Raw genomic sequence first — 19,841 nt, forward strand, 5'->3', positions numbered from 1 at the left:
GTAATACTGAATACATAAGGTATCCTTTAATTAAAACCCCCAACATGAAAATAATAGTAGGAATAAATACCTAAGTGCAGGAGCTCCTCAGGCTACACACTAAAGAATGCATTTTGTATTAGTTTGCATTTCCTCACCACTGAGCATGACTAAACCAAAGTCCTGGTCCAAAGAGGATAAGGCTAATACTGCCACGCGTTATGCTCCCACTATCAAAAATATTGATACGTCTTCAGGCTTGAATTTTAACGACTACATCTGTTATAGGGCTGGTGAAAAGAATTTTTATTGAATTAAAAGCTGTTGTTGAATAGTAATCCATAGAAATATGTGCTGGATGAAATAAAGCACGCTGCTAGGAAACGAAACCTATGTGACCATCTTCAAAAGGTTCCACCGAGGAAATAAATTATTCTCCTGGGTCCTCGGGTCCAGCCCTCTGCTCTTACAGGTGACCACGGCATCCAGGACTGCAACGTGCTATGCACTGGTGCAGACACAGACTAGAAAGCATGATATTTTCATTCTCTCTGATGAAGGTAGAGTAGGAGTTTTGCCATTAGCTTCAGTGAGACACTTACACATTCACCCTGCCAGTTTAAGAAAATAAAATCTATTCGTTTTAGTTGTATTGTTAAATATTATAGAATAGGTCAAACTTTTGCACAGAAAAAAAACTTTTAGAAAACGCAACTTGTACAAATAGTGTCAGGAGCATTTTTTCTTTTATAACTTTTGCAATGTTTTTATTTTTTTTTCATTTTTTTTTTAAATTGTTTGTCCAAACAGGGGCATTGCAGTGAAAAATGTTGTTACTGGATTTGTTAAAAATGTTTAAAAATGTATTAAAATCATTTCAATCAGGACTCATAGTAGAGATGATATCTTTTGTTAGACCAGCAAGATTTTTGCAAAAATAAAAAGTCTTTAATTGCAAGCTTTCGGGCACAAACACCCTTCATCAGGCATTGGAGAAAAGATTGTAAAAGTTCTCCTGGGTAGAAATGAAAGTTCATGTGTCATAGGATGTGAAATCTTTCTGTCTGTTTTCCATCTATTGACTCCTCTGTGAAATCCTTCTGTTTTACATCCGTTGACTCCTCTGTGAAATCCTATGACACATGAACTTTCATTTCTACCCAAGAGAACTTTTACAATCTTTTCTCCAATGCCTGATGAAGGGTGTTTGTGCCCGAAAGCTTGCAATTAAAGACATTTTTTTGCAAAAATCTTGTTGGTCTAATAGAAGATATCTCTGCTACGAGTCCTGATTGCCTGTTCCTCTAGATCAATACGGCTACAACCTGGATACCTTAACATAATTTCTATGTTCTTTTCTAAAATAATATGGAAATTCTTAAATCAGTATTAAAATATGGATTGAAAATGTGGAAAACTTTACAGGAAATAGGCAATGAACCCTATGATGTGGAAAGGGCTTCACACTTCTGATTCTTCCCCCTCCCCTAAAATTGCCCATTTTAGGACTCCGGTTAATAGAGAGTGCCTCATTTCTCCAGTTCTGAATCCACCCTCAGATCTCAGGAGTAGTTAGTGCTAAAGATTTAATGCAAGTGTTTGCCTTCATGCCAACCTGTTTAGAAAAAGCCTGAAGCACATCTCCCTGGAAAATGCCCTGAGCAAAGGGATTTATACCAGTGACTGCCTTGTACTTGTTCTTCCCTTCTCGGGTGAGTTTTGCCTTGGCTCCAGCCGAGTTACCTTGTGTAGCCTTGATCGTATTATATATATCTCTGATTACTCGGGTATTCGCTCTTTATCAAGTCGCATCTTGCCACCTTGCAGGCCAATCAAAATAATAATAATAAAAATAGTTTATCATAGGCCAGGGTAATGAACTGTTACCATGGAGATCACTGAATAATAACATGGACTAGATCCGGGGATATATAAGGTTTATCTACAGCAAATTTTTAATTGTCAGCTAACTTTCTACCCTGGTGCAGATCAAGTGAAACATGGAAGATCTAATTAATGCTATTGTTTTGTCTTAGATCCTGCATCTTTGTATGGCTAGGTTTTCCCCTTAATGACCATGTTTGCTGTGATAGATCTTGATAGCGTTCCTCTACATGATTTTCTTACCGTAACTCCAGGAGGATAAAAAGCTTTCTTTGCTTCATTATTAACAACCTGGCATTGGAAAGGAGACGATATCAGGTGCCTAGTGTTGTTTTCCAAAATAAGTTTTTCTAAAATAGAAATCTTGTGCTTAAAAACAATAAATCAAACTCAACAGCAGATCTTGTGCATAGCAAAATGAGGCAAACACATATCCCAGAGGTTCCCAAACTTTCTCTTGTTGCATGCCCCCTTCCAGCTGCCCTTGTATCCCTACCAGCACACATTTTACGTTTTAACCCCTTAAATGCCACTTTTTTATTATAATGAAAATTAAATCTGTCATTACACAATTTCTCCCGCATACCCCCTGGAGATATCCTGTGTACCCCACAGGAGTACAGGTGCAACAGTTTGGGAACCCCTGACATAGCTATTACCATATCTGCCCGTTTTCACAAATAAATGGTGGTTTTAGCTGTTAGCACTTTTAGAAAATGTCCTCTCTTGTTGTCTTCTTCCTTTCCCCTTTTCCTTCCTCTGAGTTTATAAGACTTAGATAGTCTCAAAACCGGGTGTCTTCATCCCACCGCTCCAAACCATAGCCACATTGCAAGGAAAACTGGTTTCTCTTGACCTGAGCCATTCCATTATCCGCTCGCGGCAAGGTCTTTCCACTAGTTAATCCTTAATGGGTATCTGCTTCAGTGACAGGCTTCTCAATGCCATTCCCAGCTCCACAGCACAAGCAGCATGTGGCAACACACCGTAAAAGACAGCCATAAGCATCCAGGCTGTTCATAAAGTCAAATGGGGAGCCATAAGTTGCATATAGATTTTTTTCCCCCCAGATTGTCACGCTCCGACATTAGCAATTGAGAGTAAAAGTCTTGTGCGTATTTTAGGCTGTGTCAGTTTTGTAAGAAAGCAATGGCAGCAATAAAATGCTCTCTTAAGAAACAGGATCAGTAAATGTGTAAAGACCTAGATTGTCCTTGCCGGCAAAATCGCTGAGACTTTTTTTTTTTCCCCATCTGCCTCCATTTCTTGCCTATTTTGCTATGTTTTTAAAAAGTCTGATTTCCCATGAGCAAATTTAGCTCGTCTAATTTTAGCGTTCTTTTATGGGCAACCCCATATGGAAATTGAAGTTCCATAAAGCTTTGCATTCAATGTGTGAGCCAAAAGTTGCACTAGCATAATGATCCTATTATTCGGAATAAAAATATTGTGGCCTTTGAGTATCCGGGGATAACGAGCAGAAAATTTCTCTTGGACTTGGGCGCTCCCTGTCCAAAGAAGGGCTGGTATATGGGAAGAAGGAGAATGATCTGGGTAGGAGCAGCGTGGAGGTGGAGAGGAGCAGATATTACAGCCAGGTGTGAGTAAGATGAAGGACTTGCACTCAGTGGCCTAAGATAGAAAGGCATCTCTAAATTGTGGCTGGTCCCAGGGACCCAATCCAAGAATGATATCTGACTCCCTATACATCTTCCCTCGTCGAAGTCGTCTTGGATAGAGTGGAAAGCTGAGCTCTGGAATATGTAGCCTTTACAGCTGGGCCATGAATGAGGCTTAAGAAGGGGTGGGAAAAAAGAAAAAAACCACAAGTGCCAGTGCTGCTTAAACACAATTTTGAAAGGCAACGTCATTCGTGAGAAAAATAAACGGAGACTTGTTTTCTGACTGTTGCTGTATCTTTTTGGAAAGCAGATTGAATGCAGATTTGTAGGTCATTAGGAAATGCCTGATGCATGCTTTTTAAAAAAAAATAACGAGGAATAGCTTGCTTTGGGATTCAAAGGAAGACTATTTGATGCCAGTTGGGAAATAAAGGGTCGCATCTTCAACTTGGGGAAAATTGGTGTGGTTTTATTTTTGTCTCCCTGATTATGAAATGCTCCATAAATACGTCATGCTTGGTTTATTTTTCTGAGCTGAGCTGAGCTGTCCTGTTGGGTACAATCTGAAATGCTGGCTATTGAAAATGGGACTGATGGTATACCATAATACCAAACTATCTACCTCCCTACCTATCTATCTACTTATCTACCAGACTTAAGGGAACACTGAGCACTTTGCAAGATATAATATGTCCTACCAAACTCTGGATGTTTTCAAGCTTCAGTTTTTATTTTTATCTATAGATATAGATCTATTTATACATTGTTTATCTATCTATAGATATAGATGTAGATGTGTAGATATATCTATATGTAGATAGATATATCTAAATAGATCAGTGGAGTTTAAGGGAGCACAGCGGTTTGCATGATAAAATTATCTCTCTCTCTTGCAAAGTGCTCAGGGGGTGGGCACATCTACACGTTCATTAATGCATCATAGTTACTGCGCATTAAGTTTAGTACTTGGTTAACCAAGTACTAGATCAGTGTGTAGTCACTTAGATTCATAGATGTTAGGGGCTGGAAGGGACCTTGCTGATAATCGGGTCCAGCCCCCCCGATCTAGGCAGAAAGACAACTGGGCTCAAGTGACCCCAGCGATGTGACTGTCTAGTTTCCTCTTGAAAACCTCCAGGGTAGGTGACCGCACCACCTCTGGAGGGAGTTTATTTCACAGTCTGGTCACCCTGACTGCGAAGAAGTTTTTCCTGGTATTAAGCATTGTTGGGGGAGAAAGATCACTCTTTTAAACCAAATTATAAAGCAGGCCCAAACAGCTGCTTCCTCTTGGATCTCTCCCCAGAAAGATATGGTGGGTCTTTGTCCTGTGCTTATCTCTTACGGGGTTTAATTAATAATCAATAAGAGAACTGCTAAAGGTATACGAATAAAACGGTTGATGAATGAACACACTTTGGAACCGGCTGTAAAGTTAACTACAAAGTATAAACACACAGTGAAAATTATGAAATCCAAACTTTGACAAAGACCAGAGAGATTCAAAGAAACATTTATGTATTGACGGCTCCGCCGGCCTTCAGCTCTGTCTCCCCTTTGACCCAGTGCCTGAAGCCTACCTACTTCTGTGTGGGTTACTGGTTGCTTACAGGGTTTCAGGACAGTGATGGCCAGTATCCAGTCCCACCTCGGAGGGGTGATGCATGCACTACTGCGCAGTAGAGTTGATTTTTAGTGGTGCTGACCGCACAATAATCTTAGGCTACACAAGACTATGTGAGATGCTAAGTGTGCAGTAACATATTAGCACGCTTTTTGCCTGGTACACTGCTGCACGGTGTTATTAGGCTATTGCGTCTCATGTAGATGCACCCAGCATTCCCTGAAATCACTCTATTTATCTGATGCTAAATCTTGCTACGTGCTCAGTGTTCCTTTAAATCCCAGGATGCCCATTCTTCCTCTGATCTCTGCCTGAGGACTCTGGTGGGTTTTGAAAATTTAAACCAGGTAAAATCTGTATATGAAGCAGAAGAAATGATGTGCCATTTTCCACTCTGGCAACTCTCCACTGTTCAAAAGTTGAAGTTTTGAAAAGTTACAAAGGGCACCTGAAAGAGTAATAATCCATTCTGTCACATGAGAGAGCAAGAAAGGATAAAAGGAGAAACCAAAAATGGAAACGGAAACTTGAAAATCTCCAGAGTTTTGTGGCAAACTTTGGTCTGAAAAACTTTCAAAGGATCAGATTTTTGTTTCAGAAAGAACGTTTTTTTTCCCCTAGGAAATATTTAGGCATGGAAAAGGTGGATTCGATTTTGTCGTTGGCTATTTCCCATTTCACATAAAGAACTTTTTGTGCTTCCGAACCCTTTTTTGAGTGGTGGCGGTAGTACTAGTAGTTCATTAACACCAAAACAGTGTACAGAAATGAGAAGTAAAAATGAGGGCTACAGAAAAATGATAAAAATCATACTACTATACTATACTATACTATCCTATACTATACTTCTTACTAAGAGCAGATGAGAGGACTCTGTTCTACCAGCTTACACAACTTGCCGCCAGAACCTGGTGCTATAATAATGGAAGAGGCAAATGAAGCCCTGAAAACTAAAACAGAGCAGGAAAATTGTGTTGGATCTTGGCCCTTATTCTTTGTGCGTTTTGGGGGGTGGGAGGGGAAAGTTGGCAAAAGTTTTGGCAACTTGATTCCACCCCCAGGCTCCCCTCTTGATTCCACCCCCTGCAGAAGTGTGATGGGTCTAAACAAGCAAGGAAGCCTCCTTTGCTTCCAGAGTGCGTGGGAGAGCCAGCCCATGCCCCCGGGGAAGGGAGCCACGGGGCGAAGGGGAAGCCGAGCTCTCCAGGGCTCCTCCTGCCCGGGCAGAGGAGGAGCGAGGCCCCTTGTGCGGATCAACTGATGCAACTTGTGGCCGCTTTGCAGCCGCCTCCCCGGGCAGGGCAGGGCAGGCCAGGGCTGTTCCTCCCTCCCGGGCCAGGCTGGAGCAGAGTCCAGTCCCCGGCAGTGCCCGCAGCCGGCTCACAGCAGTGCTCAGCCCGCAGGTAGGCGGCGGCCCCGGGCTGCCCGCGCAGGGGTGGGAGCGGGGGCGCGGTGTGCACTGCGCTGCGTCCTGTGCACACACGTGTGTGTGCGTGTGTGTGCGCCTGCGTGCTCCCTGCATGTGTTTGCGCGTATGCTTGGGTGTATGTAGGTGTGCAGGCGAGTGCATGTACATGTATGTGTACAGGTGTGTGCAGTGCAGTGTACTTGTGTGCATGTGTGTATTTGTATGTATGTCTACCTGTGTGCATATGTATGCTTTCGTATGCTTGTACATATGTATGTGTACAGGTGTGTGCATGTCTATGTGTACGTGTGCACATGCTTGTGTGTGTGTGTGTATGCAGGTGCGTGCATGCACACGTATGTGTACAGGTGTGTTTATGTGTATGCATCCACATGCTTGGCTATATGTATGTGTGCAGGTGAGTGCATGTACGTGTATGTGTACAGATGTATGCATGTGTATATGTACATGTGCGTGAAAGTGTATGCATGTGTGTACATGTGGCTGCACATGTATGTGTATATCCATGTGCTTATATATGTGTAAGGGCATATGTGTACGTGTACATCTGTGTACTCATGTGCATGTGTGTACATGTGTATGTGTGTGTACACATGCATGTGTGTATGTGCATGTGTGTTTGCATTTGTGTGTGTGTGAGAGCATCCATCATCTGTCTCTGTGGCAGCCACAGGAGTGCAGCATGTGGTATGTATGCTCCTGGGTAAGTTGTGCAGAGTCCCTGCTCTGTGTACATGCCCCATGGTTATCTAGCATGTGTACAAGCCTCATGGGGGTGTGCATGTATGCCCTAAGCATGCACACATGTCTGTCTAGTTACTGCACAGTCTGGCTCTGAGCCCGTGTGCATGTGATGAGGGCTCTCTGGGTTGTTTCCCACACGCCTGTATGCTGCATGCAGCCTGCGTCCCGTGTTATGCCTGCATGTGTGTGCATACCATCTGTGTGTTTTGTGCACATGAGCCATTGTCTGCTGCCGTGTAGGGGGGGCTTTGTGTGGAGTCTGTATGTCAGATGCATACCTGGTTCCTGTATAGTCTGTGTGCGTGCCAAGTGCTGGCGTGTATGCCTGTGTTAATCCGTGTGCACAGTTATTGCTGGCTGGCTGCACATGTAGTCTGGGGGTGCCGGTTTATCTTTTGAACTACAAAGTGACACAACTCCACGATAGAGAAAGCAGAGTTGAGTGTTACATGCAAAACCAGTTTTGTACCTGACTTAACCTCCCTGTGCAAACTCACCGGAGATGTGGGAAGGGACATGATTCGGCCTCTCGGCCTTGAGCACCAGCCACTCAAAAAGAAAAAAAATTATCCTCCGTATCTCATCACTTGTATAAAAAATGACTAGGGCAGGCTGTATGAAAAGCATTAATAACTTAAGAATGAGCAGTTATGCAGTAATGCATATGACCTAAATGAGGTTTAAAGAGGAACCACGTGTTTTTTAAAATCTGAATTTTCTGTTGACTCTCCTGTTGTACTTGCCAGTTTTGCAGCTCCTTACCTTGAAGAGAGCAAGATTGAGGGCCTTTCCCCTGGGCTGACTGTGTGTGTGCACTTTGTTTTTCAGGGCTTCCAGAGAAGAATTTGGTGGGCCTTAATTTAGCTTGGCCATGCCGTCTCCAGCAAACACGGGTCTTGCCTCCACCCCTCCGGATGGGGGCTGGGGATGGGCAGTGTTATTTGGAGCTTTCGTTTCTATTGGATTTTCATATGCTTTTCCTAAAGCCATAGCCATCTTCTTCAAAGAAATCCAGGCTTTCTTTGGCACGTCGTACAGTGAGATTGCCTGGGTGTCTTCAATTATGTTGGCCACTACCTATGGAGGAGGTGAGTAAATCCCCAGCGTGTTGGAGTCTGCTGTGAAAGGAAAGCGAAGCACAAATCCCTGGTGCCTGTGTTTAAAATACAGGTGTCATTCAACCTGAGTAAGCCATACTTAGAAAGCAGGGCGGGGGAGGGAATATCCTGTTTTCCAAAGACTGTTTAAGAAGCCCTGTGGGTAAAAATTTCAAAGCACTTACACGACCAAGAGCCTAAATCCCCTTTTCAAAACAGTAGGTAAGTCAGATGCCTGCCTAATAAGAAATGTGCCTGGTGCTTTCATATATGATTTCAGAGGGTATCAGGAACGTAAACTCTTTAACACTTCTGAAAATCCCACCAGGAGCCTTTCTGCATCTTCAAGCTGGGCTGGCCATGTATCTTGGAAGACCTGTCCCATAGGCACTTCTCTGCCTAAGTGCCATTGACTTCCAGGTGGACTCTGAAGTATCTAAGTCACTTGGACTTAGTGCTTGGGTGCTTAAGATGCTTCTGAAAATTGTGCTCTCCACCTTTTCCAAAAGATGCTGTGCTATTTCGTGCCTGGTTTTAAACTAAGCTGTATTGGCTACGTATCTGCTTGAGTTGAGTGATTGCCTTAGCGGGGTTTCAGTTGAATGACTTCGACTCTCACCAGACTAAGGGCTTTCATCTCCGCTGTAGTGTTAGCTCGCGGGGCAACTCAAGCTTCACCCTTAAGTCCCATCCATGCTCCAAAAAATATCTGGTTTAGACTTGAGCTGCTTTAAGCTCAAGCAGCATGGAGGGGAAATGCTCCCTGCAGTGCTGGAAAATATCCAAACGAATAGGCGATGCAGGTGGGACTCAAACCTCGGTGTAGGAAGCAGGGGCTGCAGGCATGCCTGGGGTTGTCTGCATGGGGCTAACCTGACTGATGGTTTTGCTGAGAGAGGGTGGGGAAATTGGGGGAGGTTTCAGGTGCTTGCTCAATGCAGCCTTGAAACTGTTGGACGGCTGGGTGACTCTCACTAACTGCTGACTCCACTGGCCTGACGCTCAGCTGTTCTTTCATGCGCGTGCTGTTGTGTGTCATTTTATTGCAACACCGTTGTTTGCCCTTGCCCCTGCCCTGCTGCATACATCAAACTGGGATGGCTTTCTGTTTGCTTCTACAAGCACCACTGGAGCAGTCAGCTTGACTCCATGATTTCTCTAGCTCCTGAGCCTGCTTTACAGCACATCTGGCCATTAGTGAGCTCCGCGGTCAATATGCCCCTAGTTCCTAATTTTACTGAAGGGGAGCTATTGCAAACTTCCAGCTTCCCTCCTAGTGCAGGGAATGTGGGTTGTCCGTGTTGACAGTGTGCCGGGAATCCTTTGCCTTGTTTTAGCCCAGGAAAGTATCATCATCCAACCAAGAGGGCTGTGATGCAGAAACTTCACCTGTACAGCATCAACATGCAGTGTCTTTCAGGAGCATTGCTAGGTGTCTAAGGCTTTGATTCAGTGTCCACAGTGGTTGATGGGAATCTTTCCATTGGCTTCAGCGGGCACTGGAAGTGTTTCTAAGAGGGGGGATTGATTAAATACCAAATCGCTCATTTTGCTGCTCAACCAAAGAAGAATAAGGGGCCGAGTAATAACTGAAGCTGTCACGTGAATGCCAGCTGATTGTTTGCTGAGGCAGGCTCTTAAATTAGAGGTACCTTACAAAGCAGAGAGTATGTATTAGCTATTACTTTTGGCTGTGAAGAAATCTGGCTTTGCCTTTGATTAAATCCAGGAAGGAGCAAGTGAGTGGACCTGGAAGTGCAATTACAGATGTTCCTTATGCTTTGATGGCACTGAAATCTGCTCCAGAAATAGTCTTAGTTTATTCTTTTAAATTAAACAGTCCCCCTCCCCACCCCCCAACCCAGTGGGGTGATACATGGGAGAAAGGTTAAATGTCAATACAGGTCCATGTTAGGGTTGCTCTAGGCCTTATATTGTTCACCTTTCGTGCTTAAGTGAGAGCCCATTGAAATCAGGGGAAGATTTCCCATAGCCTTCAATGGATTGGTTCCCTGGAGCTCAGCGCTGCAGGAATCCAAGCAGAGTTGTAGTCCAGTTAACTACTTTTATTTCTGTTACAATAGGGTTCAGGGCCCCCTGTACAGTCTTAGATAGGTGGTCTCTGCTCTAAAGAGTTTGCAGTCGAAAAGACCAAATGAAGCCAGGGAGGGAGCCAAACAGGATTATGATCTATTAACAGTTTTGATTAAGTAGATGACACGCTGCTTTCGAATCAGTCCATTCTGATTACTCTCTTGCTTTGACCCATTCCCCCTGGACGTCCGTGGATACCTTACAAGTTATAACCCTCGGGAGTTAGAAACAAATGCTTTGTGCTGCTTGGAAGCTGGGCTTCCTGGCTGCTCTTGGGTGGTTTCCACCATAGAGATGCTCCGGCTGTTGGGGAGGGCTGTTGCTAAAACCACGTTAGAAATGATGTTCAGGAAAGAAGATGGGAATCGGAAAGGACAAGATGATTGTTTTTGCTAGAAACAAACACCACAGCCCAAAATATCCAGGAAAGCCATGTGTGTGAGAGGGTGAAGAATACACGCCTAGCTCAGAAGATACCGAATTTTAGCCGATTTTTTAAAATGAAATTTTCATGAGTTTTGATTCTTTTTGCTCCCAGCTCCAGTGGCGTCCAGGATGTGACCATGACCCAGTTAGTGGTTCTTCAGACTAGCAGTGCTTTTTTGCCCTGGATCCAGGACTAATGGCCAGTCTAGGTCCTCTGCTCTGCATAGGGCTCAGTCAGCAGAACCGTACGCAACTTTGCTTGTTGGAGGTAGGGCAGCTGCCCAGCTAGCTCAGCTGGCCCAGGTTGCAGTGTGGCCCTTTTTCACCAGCCAGTTTGTTCAGCGAAATGAGTGGACTAGCGGGCACGGTAGGTTGATGGCAGCTAGCAAGGTCTGTGCGCGGAGGAAAGGTCACTGGCAGTCTTGCGGAGCAATTTCAGGAACATGCTCTGTAGGCTAATTCCACAGTCCAGAAGAGCAGAGACCTGTTGAGTGAGTGCCCAGAGTTAGATTGGCAAACACTAATAAGGAGCAGGAGTGAAACCCATAGGGGCTCCGTCTTCAGAGAAAGCTATATAATCAGACACCCTTTCACCATACAGTCTCTCAAATTACGCGCATTCACTCATCCCCTCTCCCCTTCTCCGTTCCTGCATTGGATTTATGCTTGTTTGATCTTCCCTTGAGCTGGTTCAATCCACTCAGCTTTCCTGAGATGCCAAGTTGCTTAGTGACTGCAGACAAGGTAGCAGTGGGAGTTTACAGAACATCAAGCCCTTGAAAGGCACTTGCCCATGAGTATATTTAACACATCTAATGTGATTGACTGGGCATTTAACACCAGCGCCGGCTGACATAAACAGCTTGAGTGGTTTGGAAGATCTCATTAAAGGAACCGGGTACCCATTCCTTATGAATTTCTAAAGTTTTGTTCCACTAAAGCAGCTGTCATGATTGTCAGGAAGCCAGTAAAACCTGATTTTCTTTGCAAGTCGGTTTGATAAGCAGTTTGACATCAGTTCTTGCTCTTTTGGGGTTTATTTAAAAAAAAACAACGTTTGAGGTAAAATAAGCATGCAGCATTTTCTGGGTGCTCGAGTAGAGCAGAAGGTAATCTTCACAAACAGTAGCCCGCCGCTTTCTTTGTCAGCTGTATTTCTAATGAAAACACGTCATCAGAAATTCAAACTGCAAAACCTTTGCAACCACTTTGGTGGAAGGAAAGAGACCTCAGATCCAGCTGTTGGGCTGGCTTACAAGTTGTGAGCAGGCCATGTCAGAGCTCTGTGGCCCTCAGAGAAGTGAGGTCAGGATTCAGATATGTACTCTATGGTTCACGTCCTCTCTCCATAAAGCTGATGGATGATATCAGTGTTTATCATTTTTTTTTGAGCAATAAAAATATCCCTCCCTTGAAACTATTTCCAAACTTTGATTTAAAAACAAGCAAGTTGCCCAGGTACTGCAGTGGTGGGCATGGGTTAAGAACTTGAATGAAACCAAAGGTAGCTTGCAGAAATGCATGTCTCGGAGCTTAGCACCACCATCATGTACGCTGCGGGGAGATGTAAAGCAGATGTAACTGCCTTCAAACATTCGTTTAGTTTTTAAGCCAAGACTAATGGGTCTTTAATATCTTTCCATGATACGGTCCTGTAACCTCTTTTTTGAGTCATCCAGCGTGGTTGACTTCAACCACAACACAGAAATGTGTGTAAAGAGCTCTCCTTTGACAGAACGGCAAGGCACAGCGGTAGTCTTTGCCAGGGTTTTCCAGGACAGTGTCTAATGACCGAGAGGTCAGCTGGTGGCTTCAGTTTCCTGACAGCCATGGTTCTGCTGACTGTAATTATACAGCTGATCTTCAGGATTTTTTCTGTCTTTACTATGTCAAAAGAAGAGTGCAAAAAAGACAAAATTCAGAATTTTGTGTTTGCGGTGTATTTAGGCATCCAATTTGAGACCATTTTGAAAGGGCCCAGTTTTCAGAGGGGGGCTGCTCAGCCTTTTCTGAAAGTCAAGCTACCTTTAATGTTTTTCACATTCATGACACTTGTGACACATCTGTGATGTTCGGATGCTTACTGGAGTGTGCCTATATTTGAGCGATTTGATGTGGCACCATCTGGCAGAGCGGTATTTGGCACCAGCTGTCATAGCGGTTCAAAATAAACTAGGAGTGATACTCACTCCGTACCGGCATAAACCTGTCATAACTATTAGGAAACAGAATTAACTGGTATTACCTAGCCAGCTTTCATGTTCAGTGCTGTTTGGGTGTGTCTACATGTGCATATTTACTGCGCAGTAACTGAAAATTATTGCACAGTACGGGCACATGTCCACACGTACATGCCCGTACTGCACAGTAAATATGGTGACTTATGCCAGCTTGGGCATAAATTTGATACCTGCATCACGTTAGTCCCAAGTCAGTCCACACACAGCGTTACTGTGCTTTAACGGCTGCACTTGTAGATGTGCATCATTCAGGTATCAAATTTACGCCCAATTAGTTACTGCACCATAATGCATGTGTAGATGCCTTACTGTGTAGTAACACTGTATGTGTGGACAGACTTGGGACTAACATTAGTCCCAAGTCAGTCCACACACAGCGTTACTGTGCTTTAACGGCTGCACTTGTAGATGTGCATCATGCAGGTATCAAATTTACACCCGATTAGTTACTGTGCAGTAACACACGTGTATATGCCTTGCTGTGCAGTAACACTGTATGTGTGGACAGACTTGGGACTAACATTAGACCCAAATCAGTCCACATCCAGCATTACTGCGCTTTAACAGCTGCCTAAAAACTGCTATATTTAATGCGCAGTAAATGCCGTGTAGATGTGCCCTTTGTGTGTAAGCCATGCTTTATAGAGAGTTGTGAGGAGCAAATAGTTTTACATGTGAACAGTTGACTTTTTATCAGTAAATAAAGCCACAGTCCTTATTCGTTCTTCACCTGGAGCTAGGGAGCCTTGTACCACCTCCAGGGCAGCCCCACGTGCGGGTCCGCTCAAAGCGAGCCATGCTGTAAAAGAACCGAAGGGCTGAACGCATTTATCTGGTATCCAGCCATCTCAATTGAAAGCTTTCTTCAAAGTCAACAGCCTTTGCACTTTATTCACTTCAGTTCACTGAGGGGTTGTACAGCTCTCTTTCTGTCATTCAGCCAGGTGTCCTATTTACACGGTGGAAGCTGAAACACTGTGTTTTTTGCATGCGATTCCTGTCAGAGTTGCATAACAGATGGGGAAGGGGGGTTGGAAGTCCTTGACAGTTGAATGGAGCCACTTCCCATCCACGTGCAGATGCTTATGAAAGTGGTAGCGTAACTGCACAAAGATATTGCTTTACAAGGAGGTTTCTGAATGTGATGGAGTCAAAAAAACGGAGCTGTCAACTGGGCTTGACAATGTACATCAGCTGAGGATCCACCACTACGTGTTAGTCAAAGGGACATGTTAGCCCCCATGTTCTGGCCGATACTGGCTTGTATTTGCAGATAGCCTCGGCACGCTGTCTCTCATTTCCTCCACATGATCCTTTGCACAAGGGGAGGCTTTCAGTCTTCACGGCTTACCCCACAAAACTCTCTCTGTCTGGATTTTATTCGGTGTCAGGAGTAAACTGATTTTCTGTTTTCACGCAACCATCACACCAGGACTTTCGATGCATACGCCTAGGCAAGAGTACGGAGGAGTGGAGGCTGCCCAAAACCAACCCCCACATTAGACCATTGAGACAGAATCCAAAGGCCAGACCTAGTTCAGACGTTCGGTGCCTCCACGGTTGTAGCTTCTGCCAAAGAGCAATGGTAAGACCTGCTGCTGACTGCCTAACGCCTCCGCAAGGGTGTATTTCTGCCAGGATGATGTCCTTAGCCTTTTTCCAATGAAGAAGTACCCACAAGACCGTGGGGGCCACAGGTTCGAGGCACACTGCACAAACAGCAGCACCATCAGCCCTGACCTGAAGCTTGTGCTGCACAGTGCTCCTACTTGTGCTTTCCCTTCAAATGCTCTGAGGCCCTGGACCCATGACACATGCAACTAAGTCACATCCAGGGTGGCTTTCCATTGGGAAAAATCAGGGGTAAAACTATACTGGTGTAAGACATTTGCCGGCAGTTTATGCCCAGGTACCCACAGTGGTCCAGGGAGTCAGGCTACTTACTTGCCCCTATGCTCTTGCTTGCTGCTACCCAGGGATGGCGGCAGTCTGTCCGTTTTTGATCCTGCTGTGATTTGCACTGAGGCACTGAACTAATTTTAACTTTACCTGTATAACTGTCTTATGTGCCCAGACTGTGACATCTGTATGTGTGCAATATATGTGTTAGTATGTGCAGCCACCGGGCCTCTTGAGGCTCAGCGTTAGCACGCGCTGGGTTAGGAGTTGCACTTTATTTCAGGCAAGTGTGATAGTGTGTACATGTGATATTGCATCGTCACAAGTGGTCACCAGGTAGAGGTCATGATAAAGATGTACCTATTGCCTGATCAGCAGTCTTCTGTTGGTTTAAATTGGCATAGCTCCATTGAGGACAGCGGCTGGCACGTGTCACGATAGGTCCGGTGACCTGGCCATGTACTTGCAGAAGTCGTAATGCATCTTATGCCTGAGGTTCTTCAGCCCGACTAGATGGCAGAAACAATAATGCCGGTATAAAATGGGCAGTAAAGCAAGTTGCTGGAATTTATGATGAGGCAATTCTGTTTCTCCCTGCCGGTGTGATGGCTGGGTTTCTGGTTGCATGGAGCAATTTTAAAGGCTTATGAGTAAAGATCACTAAGCGACAATGAGAGTTTTCTCTTTGCAGTCTTGCAGGATGAGGTACAATAAACCCAAGAAGAGAGAAAGAAAGAATGGCTATTATAAATTTCCATTGTGGAAATGAAAATGTTCCTGCTTCCATTATATTTATATGGGCATCTGCCTTTATTTTACTTTTATAGGGGCACGTTGAACCCCGCACAAAAGAAATCATCTGTGCTGATGATTTGCATCTCCTCTCAGTCCCAGTGCTACGGACATGGCGAGGGGGTTAGCGTGTAGGGTGAGAAGGGGCATTGCTGACTCTTTGGCGGGTGCATGGCCTCTTAGGACCCAGTGGACTTTGCTCTTCGTTCCACCCCACCAAACCCAAGCATCAGCCAGATACTTCCCCCACGGCATGGGTGCTATCACCATTTCCTCTCATGTTGGCCAGATACCCGCATGATAAAAGTCCTCTTCCTCAAGAGAATTCCTATACCCATGGTACCGTTTGGGGAAATGTTGTATGCTTCAAAAAGACAAGCAAACACTAACCAGCTTTTGAAAACCCTCAAACAAAATTTAAGATGCATTTCTGACTATTGCTTGTCCTGGGACGAGGCAGTGCTTATAACAGTTGCTGTTAATTATTTATCAGTTTGAAGTCAGATAAAAAAGGAAAAGTTCCAATTCTGGAGAATCCTCTCTACTGATCTGAAGAAAAAAAAATCCAGAGAAACTTTTCCCCAGAACTTGTAACCTCTTTACACAGCATCTGTTAAAGCAACACGGGAAGGATTGTTCCTGAGAGTGAAAGTGTACACCTGACCTTGAACAATTCAATCCAGTAGTTCATAGCTACTTTCTGTTGTGCTGCTAGTAGTATAAATGGCAGCAACAAGTACAAAAGGGGCATCATGACGTGCATGATCAGCAATGGCTCCGATTCTGCCATTCGTACTTGGGTGTGGTCCCATCGAAACAAAGACCACATTATTGCGCTTGGTATTTTCTTTAGGTCTCGTCCAAACTTCGGAAACCACTTCATTAGCTTCAGTGGTGGGCTGCAGATTAGGTCCCATCACCTTTCAAAGTGTAGTGCCTTGTGCAGACATTAATTAAACAGACCATCAGGGAAAAGGGTTTTTTTTTGTGTGTTTCATCTATCAAATTATTGTGATTATTGCCTTGTGGGTATCCCAAAAGACGTGGCTTCTGAGAAGGAATTGGAGTGATGCCCTGGCAGTGGCAGGTAAGTGTCAAAAATATTCCTTTGCTTTCCCAAGATTGTAGACCCTTTGGGGTGGGATCCAGTTGTTCTGTGTTTGTCATGCAGACTACCCCCTAGTTATGAACCAGGACCCCCATGTACTGTACAAAGTTTTGCTGGTGTGTGATACAGGGAGCGGAAAGATCACATCCCTGGGCCAGCATAGCTCTGCGAGCAATGCCACTGCCTGGACACAGCTGTGCTGTCAGATGAAGGCTTCTGCCCCCCTTTATGTCCCCATACGCATGTCTGCTGTGAGGCTTTACTTACTGCCCTACTTGTGGCTGCAGCAACAAGTCATGTCGACATACCCAAGAGCTCCCACTGGTTCCTCCAGCCAAATTATTCAGCCTGTTTCATGGCTCCTCATTTTCTTGCCATGTTGTACTAACTCGATCTTGGCCTTGTTGGGCTGTTGCAGGTCCCACATTTATTCCAGGGATCTGCAGCCCCTCTTCTTGCAAAATACATCTGCTTTATTTCACATGCGTCCATTGAGTCCACTGAGATGACTCCCAGGCCTGGAAATGAAGCCGATGCACAACAGCAGCAAAGATCAGAGGCTGTGATCACAATTTGCTGTGTGAATCCCTACCGTCTCATGCTTTCAATATAATCCCTGCACTGTCAAAGTTATAGAGGAGCAAGTAAGGCCCCATCACTCTGGTCTCTCTTGCCCTTGGCTATGGTAGCTACCAGGTTTGGTTTACGTAGCTTATTTTTATGCAGGCAGGTTGTGGGGCTCCCAACCTGGAGGACAGGCTCTTTATCACGTCCTATCCTTTCACCTGCCTGGGTTGGGTGGCTGCACTGTGAGTTAAGACCCTTTCCTCTTAGGTTCACTAAAACAAGCCTTCTCACAAGCTCGGGGCCCCGTGCTAGGGAGCTTCATTTGAATGGTGGATTATAGCATCAGTTCCACGTGCTTAATTATTTTATTTTGGCACCTAGTAAGTTTGTAGACTTCTGCGGGGTATCACAGAGCACTCAAGTCCTGCAAGGTCACCGCATGCACGCTAATATTTTTTATTTTTTAAATAGCCCCATTCTAGTTAATGGCAATCATGGCCCGACAGATTCCGGTGAAATATTTCTGTGTTCGCGGGCTTCGTCACACAGCTCTATCATTTTGTCCTTCAGTGCAGCGAGCAAGGTCACTGGACAGGAGTAATAGAGTTGTGACAGACTTAACAAAAATAAAGATTAATATGAACTAGGAGGAGGAAAGCAAAGAATTTTTGTTAACCCTTAATAGTCACGGGCAAGGCACTGCAGTAGGTTCTAGTTTCCAAAAGTAATGTTTAAAGGCAGTGTATTCTCTGGCTTTGTGTATTTGCAACCGGTCCCTGTGGCTTTGTGCATTTATACCCGGGGAATGCGTCTCTGTCGTTCAGGGGTGGCAAACTGACCTAGTCAACCAGAGGCTGTGGGATCTGCTAGGACTTACCCAAATCTCTACCGACCCGTCTTCTCCTGACATCGTAGCTATTTTAGTCCTGCGTCTCCTTTGAACATGCTGAATTCTATAGCGTCCTCGCGATGTGGACGAGGCCCCGTTACAAATGTGCACGATGAAACCTAATTTGCCACGGTCACAAGCAGGATGTGATCTGGGATCTCCTGGCATCAGGGACGAGGCGTGGAAATGGTTCAGAGTACTACCTTTCTGCGGCTGGACTTCGGAGACACGTGCTGGACCGCGGCGCCTCTGTGTCATGCGGTAGCGCTACCGCTGCATCACTGTGTTATAATGGCAATTAAAATCAGATGTGCATCTTTGCAGTTCCCTCCTTTTGGCACACCTCCACCCCTGTGCTCTTGCTGTTTGGCAGCATGCAACATGGTCTGGCCATTTCTACTTCGCTACCTGCGTTCTCAGCTGGTGTGAATTGGCCAGGCTATAGCGACAGCTGAAGAGGGCTGCTGGTTTCGTCCAGCTGAGGATCCGACTCGATGCCTTCATACGCTCTAGCAGAATGTTAATTGTGCAGGACACGAGCTGATGAGTAAGCATTTGTTTAAGGCGTAATGAGAAGGCTGCTCTGGTACATTAGTCCAGGACCCTAGTGGATAAATTACAAGGCCAAAGGCAGCGTGGTGATTGCATGGAGAGAAGGAGATTATTACAGAGGAAATTGCCGAGCTGCTCCTATCATTCCTTTGCTTCAAGGGTAACAATAGGCTCTCTTTTCTTAATATAAATAATTTTCCCTAATAATGGTCTGTTATTTTTATACTCAATATTGCAGATCACGTGCCCTTCCCAATAGGATGATTGCAGGGGTGTTACACCAACGAGGACTCGGTCCCGCTGAGCGTGAAATGTATTTAAACGTTAATAGCCGGAGCGTTACGAGCAGTTTCCCTTCCTGCATCTCAGCCACGAGCTCTGCACTTCGCTGGTTGGTTTAGAAACTCCTCAGAGGACTATTTTAGTCCAAATGCCCCAAAAGCAGGTTCCTTTCATACTTGTCTTTAAAAAGAAGTATGGAAATATTTCTGTCAGTGTGGTTAGGGAGGGAAAAACCCTTAAAAAAAAGTAACTAAAATGTGTGAGAGAGATCGAAAAGAAATGCAGAGCTCTAGAATTCTTGGTTCTCTTTTCTTAGATGAACTAAGAAAATTGCAAAAAAAATATTTTTTTCTGCAAACTTGTGGGTGCACACACAGGCTCGGGGAAAACTGAAGATGGTAAAAAGTCCCCAGAGGTAGAAAAAATAAACTTCATTTTTGCACAGAGGAAGCTGAAGGTGGAAGTCTGTTCCTTTGGGTCCGTGAGAGTGCCTTTGTGAGTTGGTCTTTGATGTGCGTGAGATCTAAAATACCTGCAAGAATCCCTTTGAATAGCATGCTGGCCGAAAATGTACCAGGGTTTACCACTGCAAACATCTGCCTGTGTCAGGGAA

General features: G+C 44.8%; 1 protein-coding gene across 4 annotated transcripts in view; it reads left to right on the plus strand.

Moving 5' to 3' along the window:
- LOC102383627 (monocarboxylate transporter 2-like) overlaps positions 1 to 19,841 on the plus strand; it is a 50,978-nt gene that overhangs the window by 10,842 nt on the left and 20,295 nt on the right. The window contains exons 1-2 of one of the 4 annotated variants that reach the window (XM_025208851.1): positions 6,302 to 6,512; positions 8,111 to 8,370. The exons of 2 other annotated variants lie outside the window; for them this stretch is intronic. In XM_025208851.1, the coding sequence (XP_025064636.1) occupies positions 8,154 to 8,370 (217 nt within the window). In that variant the 5' untranslated portion in view covers positions 6,302 to 6,512; positions 8,111 to 8,153. Of the gene's footprint in view, positions 1 to 6,301; positions 6,513 to 8,110; positions 8,371 to 19,841 lie in introns of those variants that run through there. One more of the 4 variants, XM_006027620.3, reaches the window with a different exon arrangement.

The sequence above is a fragment of the Alligator sinensis genome, unplaced genomic scaffold (genome assembly GCF_000455745.1).
Source record: "Alligator sinensis unplaced genomic scaffold, ASM45574v1 scaffold937_1, whole genome shotgun sequence".
NCBI classification, from domain to species: Eukaryota; Metazoa; Chordata; order Crocodylia; family Alligatoridae; genus Alligator; species Alligator sinensis.